The following is an 18184-nucleotide window of genomic DNA, read 5'->3' as shown; positions in this document are numbered from 1 at the left end:
GGAACCAGTTGTCAGACCCCTGCCTCAGCCTCTGCTTCAGGGAGCTCAGCTGCTCCTCCTGATGGGCCCCTGCAGCCTGCAAGGGGAGGACTTCCTCCCTGGGAGCCACAGCGGCCTCTTCCCTCTTCAGATTCTGCTGCTTGATCCATCTGTGGGAAACACTTTGTGACTTAATTTACATTTCCCTATGAATTCATACCTTTTGTTCTCTTATGTTATTGGGTTTTGTTTGTTTGTTTGTTTTTACTTCTGTGAATTGCCTCTTCACATCCTCCGTTTAGTTTCATTTACTGGGTTTTTTGTTTGTTGTTTTTTTTCTGATTTGTAACGTTTCTGGCTTTATACTTATCAACCTTTAATCTGGTAGGTGTGGTACAGGATAGATTTGAGGACAATTAAACCCACTCACGGTTTAACAACATTATCTGCTATGGCTCTATAGTCTCTTGAGTTAAAAATGTGTCAAATATCTCAAAGAATTGTATGGAAATTCATGATAAACTTTTCTGAGAATTCCCACCCCAAACCTCGCCCCCAGCCCCACATCTGTTTTAACTTGTTTTTAAGAGAAACTCATGCTTTAGGGGAGAGAATGTTGTGAGACTACAGTGATGGTCTTCTTAACCAATGAAGACAGGTATTTTTCTGTCATCTGAACCACTTCAATCATAAAGTGATTGATTCCCGATGCTTAGGTTTCAGGAGGCTCTCGAGAACCCTTGTGGGTCGATTCTGTTTCCATAAAATACATAGTTTTTGTCTTCTTTGTATTGTTATTGATTATCGCCAGACTTGGTGTACCTAGGTTTAAGGAAATGATTGCAATCTGTTTTTTATCACGCCAAAGGATTCATTGTTTCCTATTATGTTAATGGAAAAGATGGAACAGCAAGCAGGCTGCTGAGGAAAGAGAAAGAATGAGTCATGCTCGTCTAAAGTATGGTCATACAGAATGATCATGATTTCAAACTGCATTGAACTAACACATTGAATTGCTCACCATATCTGTAACAGCAAAGTGATGATGTGTCTGGTTTCAAAAGAGAAGATGTATATAGATACCCCCACTGTAGGGGAGAGTGAAAATTTAGTAAGTTCCTCTAGGGAGCATATTCTATACTATCCAACCTACAACTGAAACTTTATATCCATAATCAAAGGGTAAAATGAGAGTGTAAGCCACCAGGTGAATTGTTTTAAAGGACTGTGAGGTAAAGAGAATAAGCTAATGAAACCGATCTTATTATTAACTCAGCTTTCTTTTTCTTTTAAGGTTTTATTCACTTGAGAGAGAGAGAGAGAGAGAGAGAGAGAGCATGCTTGTGAGTGGTAGAGGAATAGAGGGGGAAGAAGAGGGAGGAGATAACCTCCAGCAGACTCCAAGCTGAGCACAGAGCCCAATGCAGGGCTTGATCCCACAACTCTGAGACCATGACCTCTGCTCAAACCGAGAATAAGGAGCTTAATGGAATGAGGTGCCCAATAGCTCAGTTTTATAATAGGAAACAGCTGTTATATTTCTAAATTCCATACATTCCACAGGATACTGACTAGGTGGTTGAAGGCCATCAACTTGCCATGTCCCAGGGTAAGGAGTGATGCTCAGGCTGGGTACACTATAAAAGCCAAGGAGAATTAGTGGTCAACCAAAACAAAATGGATGGGTCAGTCATTTTATACAACTTTAACTATCTGTAGTTTCTCTAGCAAAGGACGAAACGACAAATTTTGCACCAAAATGAAGTTAAAATATTCTGAGTATTTGCAGAGTAACAGTGATATTGTGAATAGCCTACTGAATGTTCTTATATTCATGCCCTATGTTGGAAACACAGGTAAGCTCAGTAAGTTTTGGAGGGGGATGACTTTTCATTTAGAATAATAAGTTTCTGTAAATTCCCGTAGAGTTTTATTTTAATTTAATTTTATTTTGCCAGTTTTTCTGTTGGCATGACACATTTCTGACTCTTAAACAGGCAATAAATCCCTTGAGAGCAGATGTTGATCTCAGAAGCTAAGTTGGGAGGAGTCGTTCCTTCACAGGGGAAGGGAACTTTACATCATAACTCCTTGCTGGCATCAACTGGAGGAGTCCCATCTAGGAGGCAGACCAGCTTGAGGCCTCAGATACGACTACTCCTTTTTTATCTTCTGCCCTGTTTTTGCGACCTTCCGACAACAAAACAGACAACACTGTGTGGTGACAAACATAGCAGTTACCACACAGGCCAGCAGAAACCCAATGACATCCAAGGAGTGGTACTGCAACCAGGTGAGGTCGTGGGAGGCTGGCCGCAGGTGCTTGGCTCCTTTGTGGCGCATGACATACTCGATCCAGAAGACTGCTCGGTCCAGGGGCTTTAGAGGCTGATCGTGCTGAATTCTTGATAATTTCATAGCATTCTCTTTGTACCTAAGGGAGAAACATAAAGATACCGACATTGAAAGGAAGTTAATTTGCCAAATCAAAGAATTCCCATGAAAGGTCTTTGAAAAGAGCCATACAAATGATTCAAAACAAGTGCCATAGAATTACAGAAGTCGTGTGTTCTTTATTTGGGTCCTCATAGGAGATTTGGCTTTTAAATTGGAATTTTCTGAGTGACGAATGTTGAAAAGTAAAAATGGAAGTTAGGTTAGTTTGATCTTCTCTAACAGAGAAAAGGATACGAGCCATCGTAACAGCTATAAAAGAGACGGTGGAAATGCATTATAGAATGATCCTCATGAAGCAGGAAAGGGAATTGCGTCATGGTGAGTAAAATGCCGCCTCACCGGGCCTCGTCCTTCCATTCTTCTATCCTCTACTCTTTATTTTCCATCATGTAGCCAGTCTGATTTTTGAAAACAGACATCAGATTATGACACTTCCCTGCTAAAAATTTCCAACTGGCTTCTCACTACCTACAGGAAAATTCAAATATGGATTTTGGACTCTAGGATCTTGCAAATACACACACCCGGCAACTTCGTTTCCTGTCACTTTGTCCCACGTACACTCTGCTGTAGGCCCAGAGGCTTGCTAGCAGTTCACTGAAGTTGCCAGACGTATCCCACCTCAGCCAGCACCTTTGCACTTTCTGGCTCCTCGGTGTCTGCTGGACACTTCCCTGCCACACCCCAAGGATGCTTCTACCTCTGGATGGATGACCCAGCTTTGTGTCCCGTCTCGGAGAGACTTTTCTGGGCCACACTATCCTAGCACCTTGAGACATTTGTTCTGTTTGTGTCTATGTGTATGTGTTTTGCTATTTGCAACCCAGAACTTGAAAACATGTTTTATTTTCCAAAATAACCTTTAGGCGTAACACATAAGAAATATGCACAGTCTTCACGGAATACCCATACATTCAAAATTAGCTAGAATATTATTGTGAAGTGGATGTAATAATGTACCTACTACTAAGATATTGGTATAGGGTGTCACAAGCTACCCAGAAGCACCCCATCTGCCCTGATCCTTTTAGTCATCATAGGTTAGTTTTTATTATTTATATATTAGAATATGAAGTGAGCGCTCATTTCCTTTGGTCTTTTGTGTAAGAGTTGTTGGTTAATTCTGGCACTGTTAGGTATTCCATTGTTGGCAATAGTACCGGTTATTTCATCATTTAATGATCAATAGCCATTTGTGTTAATCTTTTGGCCATTACTACTAATGCTGCCATAAAAATCTTGTATCTTGATTTACATGTTTGTACAAGTGTTTGTATATATGTAGAAGTGGAATTGCTGAGAAGAGGTGTATTGATGAGTATGATTTCTTTATTGGCTGAGTTATGTAGAAGTATATTGCTGAATTTCCAAAATGTAGAGAGGTTTTAGTTGTCTTTCTTTTTGATGATTCTAAGTGAATCCCAGTAGAGCTGAACAGTGTGCTCTTGATGATTTATATTCTTCAAAATTCCTTTTGGTTTATGGCCCACGTATGGTTAATTCCAGTATCTAATCCATTCTTGAAAAATGGGTATTCTCTGTTGTTTTATATAAATGTCAGATGGGTTGCATTTTTAAATTGTGTCCTTCAAAACACTTAGGTATTTCTCCCTTCCATTATCTTATCTTTTTTCCCTTGTTCTGATCTTACTTTTCTATGTTACTGAGAAAGATGTTTAAAAATTCAATATTATGACTGTAAATTTGAATGTTTGTTCTTTGGCCCACTTCTACTGCATTTTGATGTTTTTCGTAGTAGGCGTCACTAATTGGTAATTTGTACTCTTTTGAAAGATAAACCTATTCATTATGAAATACTTGTCTTTATTTTTGTTGGTAATTCTGGACTAGTGTGTCTGATCTCTGCTTGGGTCCAACATCTTTCTGCGGTTACTGCTAGAATAGGTCATTTCCTACCTTCTTCCTACTTAAATCTTTTTGTGCATCTCTATTTGAACATGTCTTGTAACTGGCATATACTTTAAAAAATGTGTTCTGACAATCTTTGTCTTTAAATTATTTAGTCTGTTTAGATTTAATGTCTTGGCATATTTATATTTTCATCTACTGTCTTAGTCTGTTTTCTTTTCTATTTGGCCAACCTGCCTTATATTTCTTTACCTTTCTCTCTTGTTTTAAGGTATTTTTATTATGCAATTACTCTACCATTTTCTCCCCATAATACATTTTTCAGTGTTTCTGATATGTGAATGACAATAAGTACATGAAAAGATGTTTAATAACTTTGGCTGTAAGAGAAATGAAAATGAAGACCACAAAGAGAGACCCACTAGGATGGCTGTAATAAAAAAGATGATAGCAAGTGTTGAAAATGATGTGGAGAACTTGAATCTCCCATACTTAGCTGGCAGAAATGTAAAATAGTGCAACTTATTTGGACATCAATTTGGCAGTTCTTCAGAGATAATCTGTGGCCTAGATGTCAACCCAAAATGCTACTCCTAGATGTCTACCCAAAAGAAGTGAAAAATTTTGTTCACACAATAAATGTGTAGCAATATTTATAATACCTAAATGTGGAAAGAACCCAAATGTTCACGAACTGATACATGGATAGATTGCAGCATATCCATACCATAGGATATTTATCATTCAGCAATACAAACCTACCACACGAATGAAACTCAAAAACATGCCAAATGAAAGAAGCCACATGCAAAAGCCCGTAAGTGGTATGATTCCACTTGTATGAAACACCCAGAATACAGCAATTTGTAGAGACAGAAGTAGATTAAGGTTTACTTGAGGCAAGAGAAATGGGCAAAGACTCCTAAGTCAGTCGTATGTGATTTCTTCTTGGGCTAATGAAAATGTCCCAAAGTTAGATTATGGTGATGGTTTCATAATTCCATATATATTACATGTATTTGAATTTTATACTTTTAGTTTTATGGTACAAAATTACATATTATAAATATATTAACAATAAGAACCAAAATCAATGTTTGAGCAAAAAGAGATTTATAGCTTTGGAAATTTTGGTACTGAATAGAAAGTCACTTTACATGACTTCAAGTTCTTCATTCTTTCATTCTATGGTTTCTATCATAGGAACTTTGAAATATTCTTACAGTTACTATATAATCGTTTGCATTTGTGTATGTAGAAAATTGTTGCAGTAATTGGTTGCCCATTAAGTCAAAGGGATTTAAATGCAACTGTGAAATAAATGTCTGGTTGAAAATAAAAGTAGATTTAAGATCAGTCTATCACTTGGCTTCTTTCCAAATTAGCCTCTTAAGAATGGGAGGAAACTCACAACCACCATTGACTATCTATCAATAATCTATCGATAATCAATTGATAAATTCTATCAATTGAAAAAAAATGCAATACTCACGAAGGGGCATTAATGACTGTCCTCAATGCATTGAGCAAGTCTGCGCTGGACATTGCGCTGAAGTCCAGTCTGATAGCTGCTCCCTTAGCTTTCATGTGAACAATGTTATCAGCTTGATCGGCAAACAAGGGAATGCCCACCATGGGGATCCCGTGGTAGATCGCCTCATAGATGCCGTTGGTTCCACCATGGGTTATAAAGGCTTTGGCTTTCGGATGACCTAGGATTGGATGAATCTCAGCACATTATTAACTGTAAGTCTTAGAAATAAAATGAGAATTGGGCAACATAAGACATATGTTATTATATAAACATGAAACAGCATTAAAATGTCTTTTGGCTGTCAGCGCAAGAAGCACATAAATGTGCTGGAGAGGTAAATGAAGATTGGTGTGGTACTTGTAACTTGAAAAATGAATACAAGATTGCTGGACAGACAAATTGAACGATAACATTCTGGTTATCACCAAAAAAAGGGAAAGGGTGCAAAAAAAAGAAAGGGAGGTGGCATGTTAGAACATATCCTCTTAAAGACACAGTAAAGTCATTGAGTTTCACTGTAGGGTGTCAAGGCAGCAGGAAGTGTGATGGTGGTGGCTCAAACAGGGGAAGGAAAGATAGCACTTTATCATGAAATGTGACTTCATGGAAAAGATTATGGTGTTTTTCTAGGGAAAATGTAGAGTCCCTGGTAATAAAAGAGAGGCTATTATTTTCCATTGGCACTGAATACCCATGCAGAAGGAGAAAGGATAGGAATAAGGTGGGAAAATTCGGAGACAGAGCGATGCTCTAGGTAGTTAGTAACAAATTATGTGGGAGAAGTAATTACAGCTGAAATACAGATACTTTGATTCTGGCCATAAGGAATGGGACTGTGTATAACAACATGCCAACTGTTGTTGGTTATCTTTTTCCCTCTAGGTCTGCAAAATATATGTAAGAGAGTTAAGTTTTAGTTTTGAGTTTTTGAGTAGTAAATGCTCAATCAGATTGCTTTTTGATGAACTGTTATCATTTTGTTTAGAGTTCCTTTCCATTCAGTATTTTCCAGATTCTTACCAAGAAGGTCATTCTGGGGAAGCCACTTATACAGCCGAGTATTTGGCCCTAAGGTTTCTGGTTTCTTGCCATCAAATCTCCATAGAACCTGTTAAAGAAAATACCTTATTTCATGAGTTGAACTTTGAAGTTATAGCTTGTGAACATTTTAAAGAAATTAAGAGATAATCTAGTTAGACTCCTTTCATTGACTGATAAATAACAAGGACAAAAGATATTAAAAATGAGACTACTAAAACCCTAGTATAGTAAGAATACCCCCATTTTGTTACTTATTTTTATATTCAAGCAAGTATGAATGTAATCATAATATTTCACACATGAGGATTAGACAGATGAGATTATCAAGGACAAATTCAAGCATTTAAGAAATTTTTAGGCAGTTATTATAATTCTAGTGCAAACGAGTAGGAAATTACTAAGATCCACACCTTTGTTATCATTGCTTTCATCTTCCAATGTAATACCAACGTATTTACATCTTTTTAAGTGATACAGAAGGACGTTCCCTTATATCCACTTGTTCATAGCCCTAGTTCCATAAGTTCTTTTATTTGAGTTTTACATGTTTTGATACACAAAAAAGCTAAATGTGCAATCTGCTGCTTGTGAGAAACAAGTAATTCTGCTTATTAGTAATTCATTAATATCAATAATTTCTCCTTAGTACGTTTAACTTCTTTCACATTACCTATGATTAGGCACTACTTCCAAGAAAAAGTTAATTTTTTTTACATGAATGCAGATTACTATTAGTATTTCTTGGTTTGGCAGTTCTTTACATGTGGGAAGAAAAGCCTGTTGGCAATTCAGAAATAACAGTGTACGTGTCAAAAAGACTCCAAAAGTGTAGTGGTGCTAAATTTTATTGAACTGGTTGTTGACATGTCAATGATGCACTACAAAGCACTGACAGCATTGATTGATATGAAATCTATGGCTAAGCAATTTCCATTGCCATATTAAAATAGATTCTGATTTTAGAATTTCCCAGCAATCCTCATAACTGGAATATAGTTTGCATTGGTTAGCATATATTTGCTATATGAATGTTAAAATAACTTGCTATAGTAAGCAAAAATTAGCATAAGGAGAAACTATTACAGTGACCGAAAAGTAGTTCACAAATACCCAAATACTCCAGGTGCATTCTCTCTATCGGAAAATAATTTACTATTGTAGTTTATGCAGAAAGAGGCATGTGAAACTTTCCCATGCTAGGCTTGTTTCTGGTTGACTCCTTAATATGTATTTTTTTTCCTTCCTTAATTGGGAGCAGTTATTATTCTGATAAGTTAGAGTCCTTTGCAACCAGATATTATTAAGCACTGGGTCACCTTGAAGAGTGGACCCATCTTCCCCCTTTTCAATGATCTTACTCTTTCACTCGGAATAGGGTCCATTTCATCAGTCATGTCAATTTTTCCCTTTTTCTAAGTCATCTTGGCTGGACGAAACCTAGACATAGTTTGGTGAGCCCTGGGTATTGTTTTTCTACACAGCACACTGAGGAGGCTTACCTAAAAATTTAAGAGAAGGAAAGGAAATCTGGATTATCTGGTAAATGTAAACTGTATGGTGCTTTTCACTCTTTTCAGTTCCTCTTTAACATAACTGTTGAAATTTAACTCCTTTCTGAAAACAGCTATGAGGTAGTCAGTGCCCTTGGAAGTCTTGAAAGGAATGCAGATCTTGTAAGGAAAAGGAAAGAATGACAGACAGAATTTGGTGATTGCTATTCCTGCCCACAACACATTAGAATACCAAGGTTTTCTCTGCACGTCCTATAAATATATTTTTCCAATCTCAATGTTAATGCCAAAGGTATTGTCAAAACGACTTCTGTAGTACTTTAGCATCTGCCATTTATATTTTCCTCATGTTTGACGTAAATTGGAGCTATCATAATGATGTTCATGTCATGAAGGAAAGGGTAATCCAGCCCTTTACAGAGTTTAACAGCCTCATTAGGTAGTTGTATACAATTAAGGTACTCTGTCTAACCTTTTGTGGAATCTGGGCAAGGGCTGATGCAATCACATTGGCTCTTTCCTCTGGCATGTTATTGACCATTGACCCTAGAGAAAACACCACAATACCGTTTTCTCCAGAGCTCTGGACAAACTCTTCCATTTCCTGTGAAGAAAAAATTTGCTCCATCACAAAAGAGAAACAGCATAGCAAACACTATTGGAAGAATTTCTATGAGGTTGCGTGGGAGGCTCAGTCTTTTCAGTATCCGACTATTGATTTGGGCTCAGGTTATGATTTTGGGGTTGTGAGATTGAGCCCTGTGTCTAGCTCTGTGCCCTGTGGGGACTTTCCTGGGTGTTCTCTCTCTCTTTCTGCTCCCTTCCCCCACCCCATGTGCAGTCTCTCTCTCTCTCATAAATAAATAAATAAATAAATCTTTAAAAAATTTTCTTCAATTAAAGATAGATACCAAATATTATCAAGAATATTTAGAGTAATGCCTATATTGATTCTCATTGTGATAAACTACACATAAAAATTATCATTTTAAGTATATGTGAGTATGCAGTTCAATAGTGTGTATATTTTATACTGTTGGTCAACTAATCACCAGAACTTTTTCACCTTGCTAAACTGGATCTCAATACCCATTATATAACAATTACTGATTCCCTCTTAGACCATCTTTATTTTTTTTATTTTTATTTTTTAAAATATTTTATTTTTTTATTCATGATAGAGACAGAGAGGCAGAGACACAGGCAGAGGGAGAAGCAGCTATAATGATAGCAACTATCATTATACCTTGTATTTCTGTGAATTTGAGTGATCTGGATACCTTATATCAGGGTAATCATACAGTATTTGTCTTTTTATGATTGCCCACTTTCACTTTGCATAATATCCCGAAGCTTTGCCACGTTAGAGTATGTGTTAGAATTTTCTCCTATTTTAGGCCGAATATTCCGTTGTGTGTAAATACATTTTGTTTATGGATTTATCTGTTGATGAGCACTTGTGTTAAACTGAATACAACTTTTGCTAATTTTACGTCAGGATTTAGACATTGAGAGAGTTACCATATACCCCTAAATATTTTGCAATCCAAATCGATATTAGGTTAACCATTGAATAAGATCTTAGTTTCAGGGTAATCAGACCCTTTGCAGAGTTTAACAGACTCATTAGGTAGTTATATATGATTAAGGTTATTTATCTAACCTTTTGTGGATTCCGGGCAAGGGCTAATGTAATCACAGTGTCTCATTCCACTAGTAGACCTCCAGCATGATGAAGAGACCATCAAGTAATTCAGTAAGGGATGCTTGCTTATCAATTATGTCTTGAAGCTTCAATATCAACTTAAAACTTATTACATCATTGCTTTTTCATAAAGAATATCACCTTATATGCAAAGAGTGTACTTTTGCAATTTTATACTATAGGTTTTTTCAGATACAAGTGTTAGAAATTATTTGGTATTTATTAAATATACTGAATTTATGGTCCTCATTATATACACAGTGTAGCTTTCTCCGTGCTCAGGTTTACTGAGTTTTTGTCTGACCTTGTGTGTGGCGGAAAACATATGTTCCCATAGATTAATTAAACCCGTTAATGCTCTAAGTTGTCAAACCTTGTGATCTCAAATGAAGAATTGTGTAAAGTTGGAATGACAGCAAGGAAATATTAGATTTGCCTGCAGATATTGTTGGGGCACATGAATATTGTTGAGAATGAGATTTTTAAGCTACAATACTGATGAAATGGCCCAGAGGAAACAGAGCAGAATAAACAGGAGTCAGGTACCTTAGGCAGGGGTTTGGCAGGTTTGCAGTGGAGGCCTCCAACAAAGTCAAAATGTGGTAGGAGTGGGCGAGGAAATTCCAAATCCCAGTAGGTTCGAATGAGCCATATATCAGCTTTCCTCATTAACTCATATACTGTAGTGGGTCTTCCTGAAGGGGAAAAAACAAACAGATCACTTCAATAAGAGAAAGGTTAAAATGTATATGACCATTTCCACATATGCTGAAAAGGCATTCGACAATGTATAACAGCCATTGAAGATAAAAACCCTCAGCCACGTTGGTTTCGAGGGAACATATCTCAAAAATAAAGGCTTACATGGAAAACCCACAGTGAACATCATACTCAATGGGAAACACCTGAGAGCTTCTCCTCTAAGGTCAGGCACAAGACAAGGATGTCCACCCTTCCCACTTTTATTCAACATAGTACTAGAAGTCCTGGCTACAGCAATGAGACAATGAAAAGAACTAAAACCATCCAAATTGGTCAGGAAGAAATAAAACTGTCACTATTTGCAGATGACATGATACTCTATATAGAAAACCCTGAAGACTTAAGCAGAAAAGTCCTAGAACTGATAAACTAATTCAGTAAAGTCACAGGATACAAATCAGTGTACAGAAATCTGTTATATTTCTATGTACTAATAATGCAGCAGAAGAGAAAAATTAAGAAAACAATCCTGTTTGCCATTGCACTAAAATAAAGTATCTAGGAATAAACTTAACCAAAGAGGTGAAAGACCTGTACTCTGAAAACTATAAAATACTGATGAAAGAAATTGAGGATAAAAGGCGTTCCATGCACAAAACTTGGAAGAATAGTATTGAACTGTCTATATTGCCCAAGGTAATTTTTAGATTTAATGCGATCCCTATTAAAATACCAACAGCATTTTTCACAGAATTGGAACAAACAATCCTAAGACTTGTTGGAACTACAAAAGATCCAAAATAACCAAAGCAACCTTGCAAAAACAAAAAACAAAAACAAAAAAACAAAACAAAAACTAGAGGTACCACAATTCAAGACTTCAAGTTATACTAAAGATATAGTGATCAAAACAGTATGGTCGTGGCAGAAAAACAGACACATAGATCAATGGAAGAGCATAGAAATCCCAGAAATGAACCCAGAATTTTATGGGCAATTAATCTTTGACAAAGCAGGAAAGAATATCCAATGGGAAAATGACAGTTTCTTGGTGTTGGGAAAATTGGACAGCAACATGGAAAAGAATGAAACTGGACCACTTTTTTTTTTTAAATCTTCTGTTTTTTATTTTATTTTATTTTATTTTATTTTATTTTATTTTATTTTATTTTATTATTTTATTCATGAGAGACAAGACAGAGAGAGAGAGAGAGGCAGAGACACAGGCAGAGGAAGAAGCAGGCTCCTTGCCGGGGTCCAAGGTGGGAGGGTCTCCAGGATCATGCCCTGGGCTGAAAGCGGCTCTAAGCAGCTGAATTACCCGGGCTTCCTTGGCCACTTTCTTACAGTATACACAAAAATAAATTCAAGATGGAATGAAAGACCTAAGCGTGAGACAGGAAACCATCAAAATCTTGGAGAAGAAAACAAGCAGTGACCTCTTTGACCTCGGCAAGTTCAGTTTCTTACTAGACATGTTGCTGGTAGCAAAGGAAACAAAAACAAAAATGAACTTCACCAAGATAAAAATAATCAAAAAGCTTAACAGGTAACCTACAGAATGGGAGAAGGTATTTGCAAATGACATTTTCAGTAAAGAGATGGCATCTAACGTCTATAAAGAACTTACCAAACTCAACACCCACACCCAGGAAACAAGTAACGCACTTAAGAAATGGTCAGAAGACATTAATATGCATTTTTAAAAATGATTTTATTAATTTATTCATGAGAGAGAGAGAGAGAGAGAGAGAGAGAGGCAGAGTCACAGGCAGAGGGAGAAGCAGGCTCCATGAAGGGAGCCTGATGTGGGACTTGATCCTTGATCTCCTGGATCAGGGCCTGGGCTGAAGGTGGTGCTAAAGCACTGAGCCACCCAGGCTGCCCTGAATAGTTATTTTTCCAAGGAAGACATCCAGATGGCTAACAGACACTTGCAAAGATGTTCATCATCATTCATCATCAGGGGAATACAAATCAAAACCGCAATAAGGTGTCACCTCACATCTTTTAAAATGGCTCAAATTAAAGCCACAGGAAACCAGTGTGGAGGTTTCTCAAAAAGTTAAAAGTAGAACTTCCTTATGATCTAGGAATTGCACTACAAGGTATTTACCCAAAGATTATAAAAATACTCATTCAAAAGGGCATATGCTCCTGGTCGTTTACAGCAGTATCATCTACAATAGCCAAATTATGGAAACAGCCCAAGTGTCCATCAGCTGAAGAATGGCTAAAGAAGAAATGATATATTTATACAATGAATATTACTAATCCATAAAAAAGAATGAAATCTTGGGCTGCCTGGATGGCTCAGTTGGTTAAGCATCCAACTCTTGGTCTTGGCTCTGGTTATGATCTTGTGGTCTTGGGATCCTGCCCTGAGTGGAGCTCTGCAATCAGTATGGAGTCTCCTTCATTTTCTCTCTCCCTCTCTCTCTCACTCAAAGAAATTAAAAAAAAAACTTAGAAAAAAAGGATGAAGTCTTGAGGTTTGCAGTGACGCAGATGGAGCTAGAGAATACTATGATGTTAATCAAAATAAGTCAGAGAAAACAAGTACCGTATGATTTCACTCATATGTGGAATTTAATGAACAAACCAAACAAGCAAAATAGAAAAAGACAGAGAGAAACCAAGAAATAGACTCTAAGTGTAGGGAACAAACTGATGGTTATCAGGGGGAGGTGAATGTGGGGGATGGGTAACACTGGTGATGGGGATTAAGAAGTGAACTCATGATGAGCACTGAGTGATGTATGGAAGTGTTGAATCACTGTATTGTACACCTGAATGTATTATAACACTCTGTTAACTATCCTGGAATTAAAAAGTAAAACTTGGTAGAAAAATAAGAGTCAACAAAAAAGTAAAAAAATCTCATAACAAGCAACAGGTGGAAGAAATGAAAATAACGGAATGTGAATATACTATGGAATCTTTTGAAAGGCGTTTTGACTAGTTAGCAAAAAAGGTTTAAAAGTATTTGTAGTTTGCTAACAGACACATATATGATACAAACATGTATTGATGCAAATATATACATTTGCATATATATATGTTGATCATATGTAAATATGAAAGACAAAGTGTAAGAGACTCATTTCTCACATTTTGTAGTACGTTCACAACCAATTTGTTAACCTAAGCCACTATGAAAATTAACCATGCATTTATTTATTCTTGAATTCTGCAAAAGTTACAGATGCAAATGTAAACAATTATTTGAGCCCCCACCCCCACCCCCATCAATCAACCAATGGAAACACCTCTCCCGCATGTACTCAGTCTAATTTCTACAATTTAGCAAGTTATTCCCTTGAACCTAGATTTTCCCAGAAAACTCTGAGGTTTTCTTGGAAATTACGAAGAAATCTTCCAGGTAATATGTAAACACTTTAGGGGCAACCCCGGTGGCGCAGCGGTTTAGCGCCGCCTGCAGCCCAGGGTGTGATCCTGGAGACCCAGGATCGAGTCTTGCGTCGGGCTCCCTGCATGGAGCCTGCTTCTCCCTCTGCCTGTGTCTCTGTCCCACCCCCTCTCTCTGAATTAAAAAAAAAAAGAAAAAAAAATATATATAGACTTTAATTCTCTTTTTTAAAAAAGATTTTATTTATTCATGAGAAACGAGAGAGAGAGAAAGAGAGAGAGAGAGAGAGGCAGAGTCAGAGGCTTAGGGTGAAGCAGGCTCCATGCAGGGAGCCTGATGTGAGACTCTCTCCCGGGACCCCAGGATCACACCCTGGGCCAAAGGCAGACGCTTAACCGCTGAGCCACCAGGAATCCCAACACTTTCTTTTTTTTTTTTTTTAATTTTTTTTTTTTTATTTAATTATGATAGTCACAGAGAGAGAGAGAGAGAGAGGCAGAGACATAGGCAGAGGGAGATGCAGGCTCCATGCACCGGGAGCCCGATGTGGGATTCGATCCCGGGTCTCCAGGATCGCGCCCTGGGCCAAAGGCAGGCGCCAAACCGCTGCGCCACCCAGGGATCCCAACACTTTAATTCTTAACTAAGGAAACTGAAGAAACAAGTGGGAATAATATCCTCAATACTATAGACAGTTGTACTAGAAATATATGACCCCTCAGTTGACATGTCTGCTTTCATCAAGATAGTGACATTTCTAATGCCGTTTTTTTAAGATGGAAAAAGTAGAATAAAATGGATATATAGAAAATAAGTATAGTAGAGAAGAATTTAAAGCAGCGAGACTACTCTGATATAATAGTGGTAGATGCATATCATTATAAATTTTGAAAACTCATAAAATGTACCAAGCTGAGAGTAAACTCTTATGTAAACTATGAACTTTGGATGATAATAATGTGTCAGTGTAGGTTCATGAGTTGCAACAAATGTACCACCCTGATGGGGGATGTTGATAATGGAGAAACTTATGCCTGTGTGGGGGTGAGGGTTATACAGGAAATCGTGATTCAAAATGCTGTGACTTAAAATTCTTCTAAAAAGTAACGCAAGCATAAGTAATATTTTCACCCTGTATTTGATAAACAACAAAGGAAGGATAAAATACTTTACTGAGAAAAAATTAAAAAGCAAACCACAGAAACCCCTTTTTAAAGATATTACAAACAAACACAAGAAATGGATATGTCATTGGTTCAAGAATTCCTCAGTGCTCTAATGTCAGTTATTGACTCCCTAGAGTGTGATGGACCCATAATGGACAGCGGGATTCTTACTGGCCCTGTCATATATAAGTCTTTGCATGTGTTTGTGAGATTGGGAGATCATTTTATATTTACTCTCTTTACTTTTTTAAAGATTATTTATTTATTTATTCATGAGAGACAGAGAGAGAGAGAGAGAGAGAGAGGCAGAGACAGAGACAGGGTGAAGCAGGGTCCACACGGGAAGCCCGATGAGGGACAGAATCTGGAACATCCAGGATCACACCCTGGGCCAAAAGCAGGTGCCAAACTGCTGAGCCACCCAGGGATTCCTTATATTTTCAAGTCATCATTTCACTTCTAGAAGACAAATTTCCTCCCTCTTACTACTTATACAAACTCTCCTCCCTTGCACTAGGAGAGTTAAGACTTCATGTTACTAATGAAAAGCAGGACTTACCTAGTACTTCGCTGTAAAACTGATCCCAACTCTTCTCATTCATTGTTTGGAACCAAAAGTCAAAATAAAGCACATATAGCATATTTTTTACTCTCTCCATGAATGTCATTTGATCAGTTAATTCTGACAGAATAACAGGTACGTAGGATGGAGGGAGCGGAAGTCCTCCACTGTGTTTCTCAAATGCATAGCCTGCAGAGAAACGGAGAGTGTACACTAAAGGTATTTTAAGGAGCTCAGCCAGCAGCTCACCACAGGGTCCGATAGTATCTGCAAGGATGAGATCGAATTTTGATTCTTGTAGTTTTGTCATGAGTTTCTTGTTCAAAACTACATCTTTACAGAGCTTCTGAAAACACTCATAATATTCCCAAAACATCTCTTGCATTACTGAAAAATATGCCCAAAATGAATCTTTTGGCATATCATATGTCCAAGTCTTGAGCAGTTTTATGAACAAAGCCTCAAAATCACCTCTAGATAAATGTGCAGAATAAATCTCAAATTTAATAGCAGATAATTTGTTCGGATCAACAAGAATGGAGGCTGAAGATGTCAGAACAGTCACTTCATGACCCCTCTGGACAAGTTCATCCAGGATTGTCTTTACATTGATCCAATGGCTGTATTCTGTGGGCCACACCAGCACCTTTCCGCAGCTCCCAGAGCTAAAGTAACAGCTCAGCTGGAGCAGCAGCAGAACTGAAATCCATTTCATAGACATCCTGGTGGAACACGCTGCTGCTTCTGAAATTCCTGCCTTCTCCTACCATTGCTTGCACTTATATCCGAGGAGCAATCAATCAGGAAGTTAAAATATAACTCCTACCTTTCAAAGTAAATACATTATATGAACTGTCCAAGCATTTGGATGGCAAGTGGAAAAAGCCAACATAGATGACTTTGTTTGTATGCAAATGTGTGTAATGTCTGTTTGATGATTTTAAGTCCTATCATCTAGCTAAGAGTCAATGTGCAAGTCATCTGTCTTACGTAGTATATTTTGGAAGAGTGTCGAGGACGGTGGTGAGAGGTGACTGCAGTCCTCTTGACACAAGAATGAAAGTTATTATACAGGAAAATTATCTTTCTGGTTATGATGACTCAAGAGATGTTTTTGTTTTGTTCATAAAACTTTGGTTGACATGTGCGTCCATACCGTACAAGTGCCAGATTTAAAGTGTACAGTTCAGTGGTTCATAGTATATTCACAGAATTGTGCAACCGCTCTGGTGATCAATTTTAGAGCACTTTCATCACCCCAAATGGAAACCTTCACTCTGTGATGGAACTCTTCATTTTCTGCATTTCCCAGCCCTAGTCAACATTTTGTCTACTTTTTGTCATATATATTGCCTGTTTTTAGCATTTCGTATAAATGAAGTGTCTCTTGTGACTGCTTATTTTAATTAGCATACTATTTTATTTAAAGAAAATTTTTTGACTTTATTGAGATATCCTTGATATAACATTGTGCAGTGGTGAGGTGTACAACATGATGACTTGAATCGCTTTATATATTGTGAAGAGATTACACCATTCTCATCCATCACGTCACACACTTATCTTTTTGTCTGGTGAGAACTTTATAAAAATCATTTTTATTACTTTTTTATTGAAGTACAGTTGACACACAATGTTACATTAGTTTCAGGTTACAACATAGTGATTCAACAAGTCTATCTGCTGTGGTGTGCTCACAAGTGTGAATTCCATTTGTCACTACACAATGCCACTACAATTACTGACTATATTCCCTGCGTTTTATGTTTTATTCTCCTGACACTTATTCCATTTATTTCATACCTGGAAGCCCGTATCTCCCACTCCCTTTCACTCATTTTGCCTTCCCTCTCCCCCTTTTCTCTAGAAGCTATCATTTCTCTAAATTTTTGAGTCTTTCCACTGTTTATTCCTTTGTTTTGTTTAGATTCCCCATATAAGTGAAATCATATGACATTTGTCTTTCTTGTTCTGACAATTTTACTTAGCATAACACCCTCTCGGTTTGTCCATGTTATCACCAATGGCAAGATCTCATTCTTTGTTTGTGGTGGAATAATATTGCATTGTCTCTATCTAGTACGTCATCATTATCCATTCATCTATTGATGGACACTTGCATTATTTCCATTAGCTGGCTATTTCAAATAATGCTGCAGTAAACATAGGGTGTGTATATCTTTTTGAATTAGTGTTTCATTTTCTTTGGGTAAATACCCAGTTGTGGAATTACTGGAGCATATGGTATTTCTATTTTTAGTTTCTTGAGAAACCTCCGTACTGCTTCC

The 18184-nt window shown here is 37.4% G+C and overlaps 1 protein-coding gene across 1 annotated transcript; it reads right to left on the bottom strand.

Moving 5' to 3' along the window:
- Positions 1 to 1907: 1907 nt before the first annotated feature.
- Positions 1908 to 16766, bottom strand: LOC112923693 (UDP-glucuronosyltransferase 2B31-like). The gene is made up of 6 exons (XM_072748843.1): positions 15894 to 16766; positions 10643 to 10791; positions 8864 to 8995; positions 6860 to 6947; positions 5798 to 6017; positions 1908 to 2413 (listed from the first exon to the last, which is right to left on the bottom strand). Exons 1-6 carry the CDS (start codon positions 16615 to 16617, stop codon positions 2134 to 2136), a joined length of 1593 nt encoding a protein of 530 aa, XP_072604944.1. The 5' UTR covers positions 16618 to 16766; the 3' UTR covers positions 1908 to 2133.
- Between the last annotated feature and the right edge of the window lie 1418 nt (positions 16767 to 18184).

The sequence above is a fragment of the Vulpes vulpes genome, chromosome 2 (genome assembly GCF_048418805.1).
Source record: "Vulpes vulpes isolate BD-2025 chromosome 2, VulVul3, whole genome shotgun sequence".
In the NCBI taxonomy this organism is placed as follows: domain Eukaryota; kingdom Metazoa; phylum Chordata; class Mammalia; order Carnivora; family Canidae; genus Vulpes; species Vulpes vulpes.
Note: the sequence above shows the minus strand (reverse complement) of the source record. Positions and strands in the feature narration are given on the sequence as shown.

Bases quoted from the DNA above. Each gene is read 5' to 3' on its own strand.
- LOC112923693 (XM_072748843.1), bottom strand. From the start codon at position 16,617: ATGTCTATGAAATGGATTTCAGTTCTGCTGCTGCTCCAGCTGAGCTGT. The intron at 6,948-8,863 runs GTTAGACAGAGT...TTTCTTTAACAG, and splicing joins TTGCCCAGATTCCACAAAAG to GTTCTATGGAGATTTGATGG. The intron at 6,018-6,859 runs GTAAGAATCTGG...ATCCAATCCTAG, and splicing joins TCCCCAGAATGACCTTCTTG to GTCATCCGAAAGCCAAAGCC.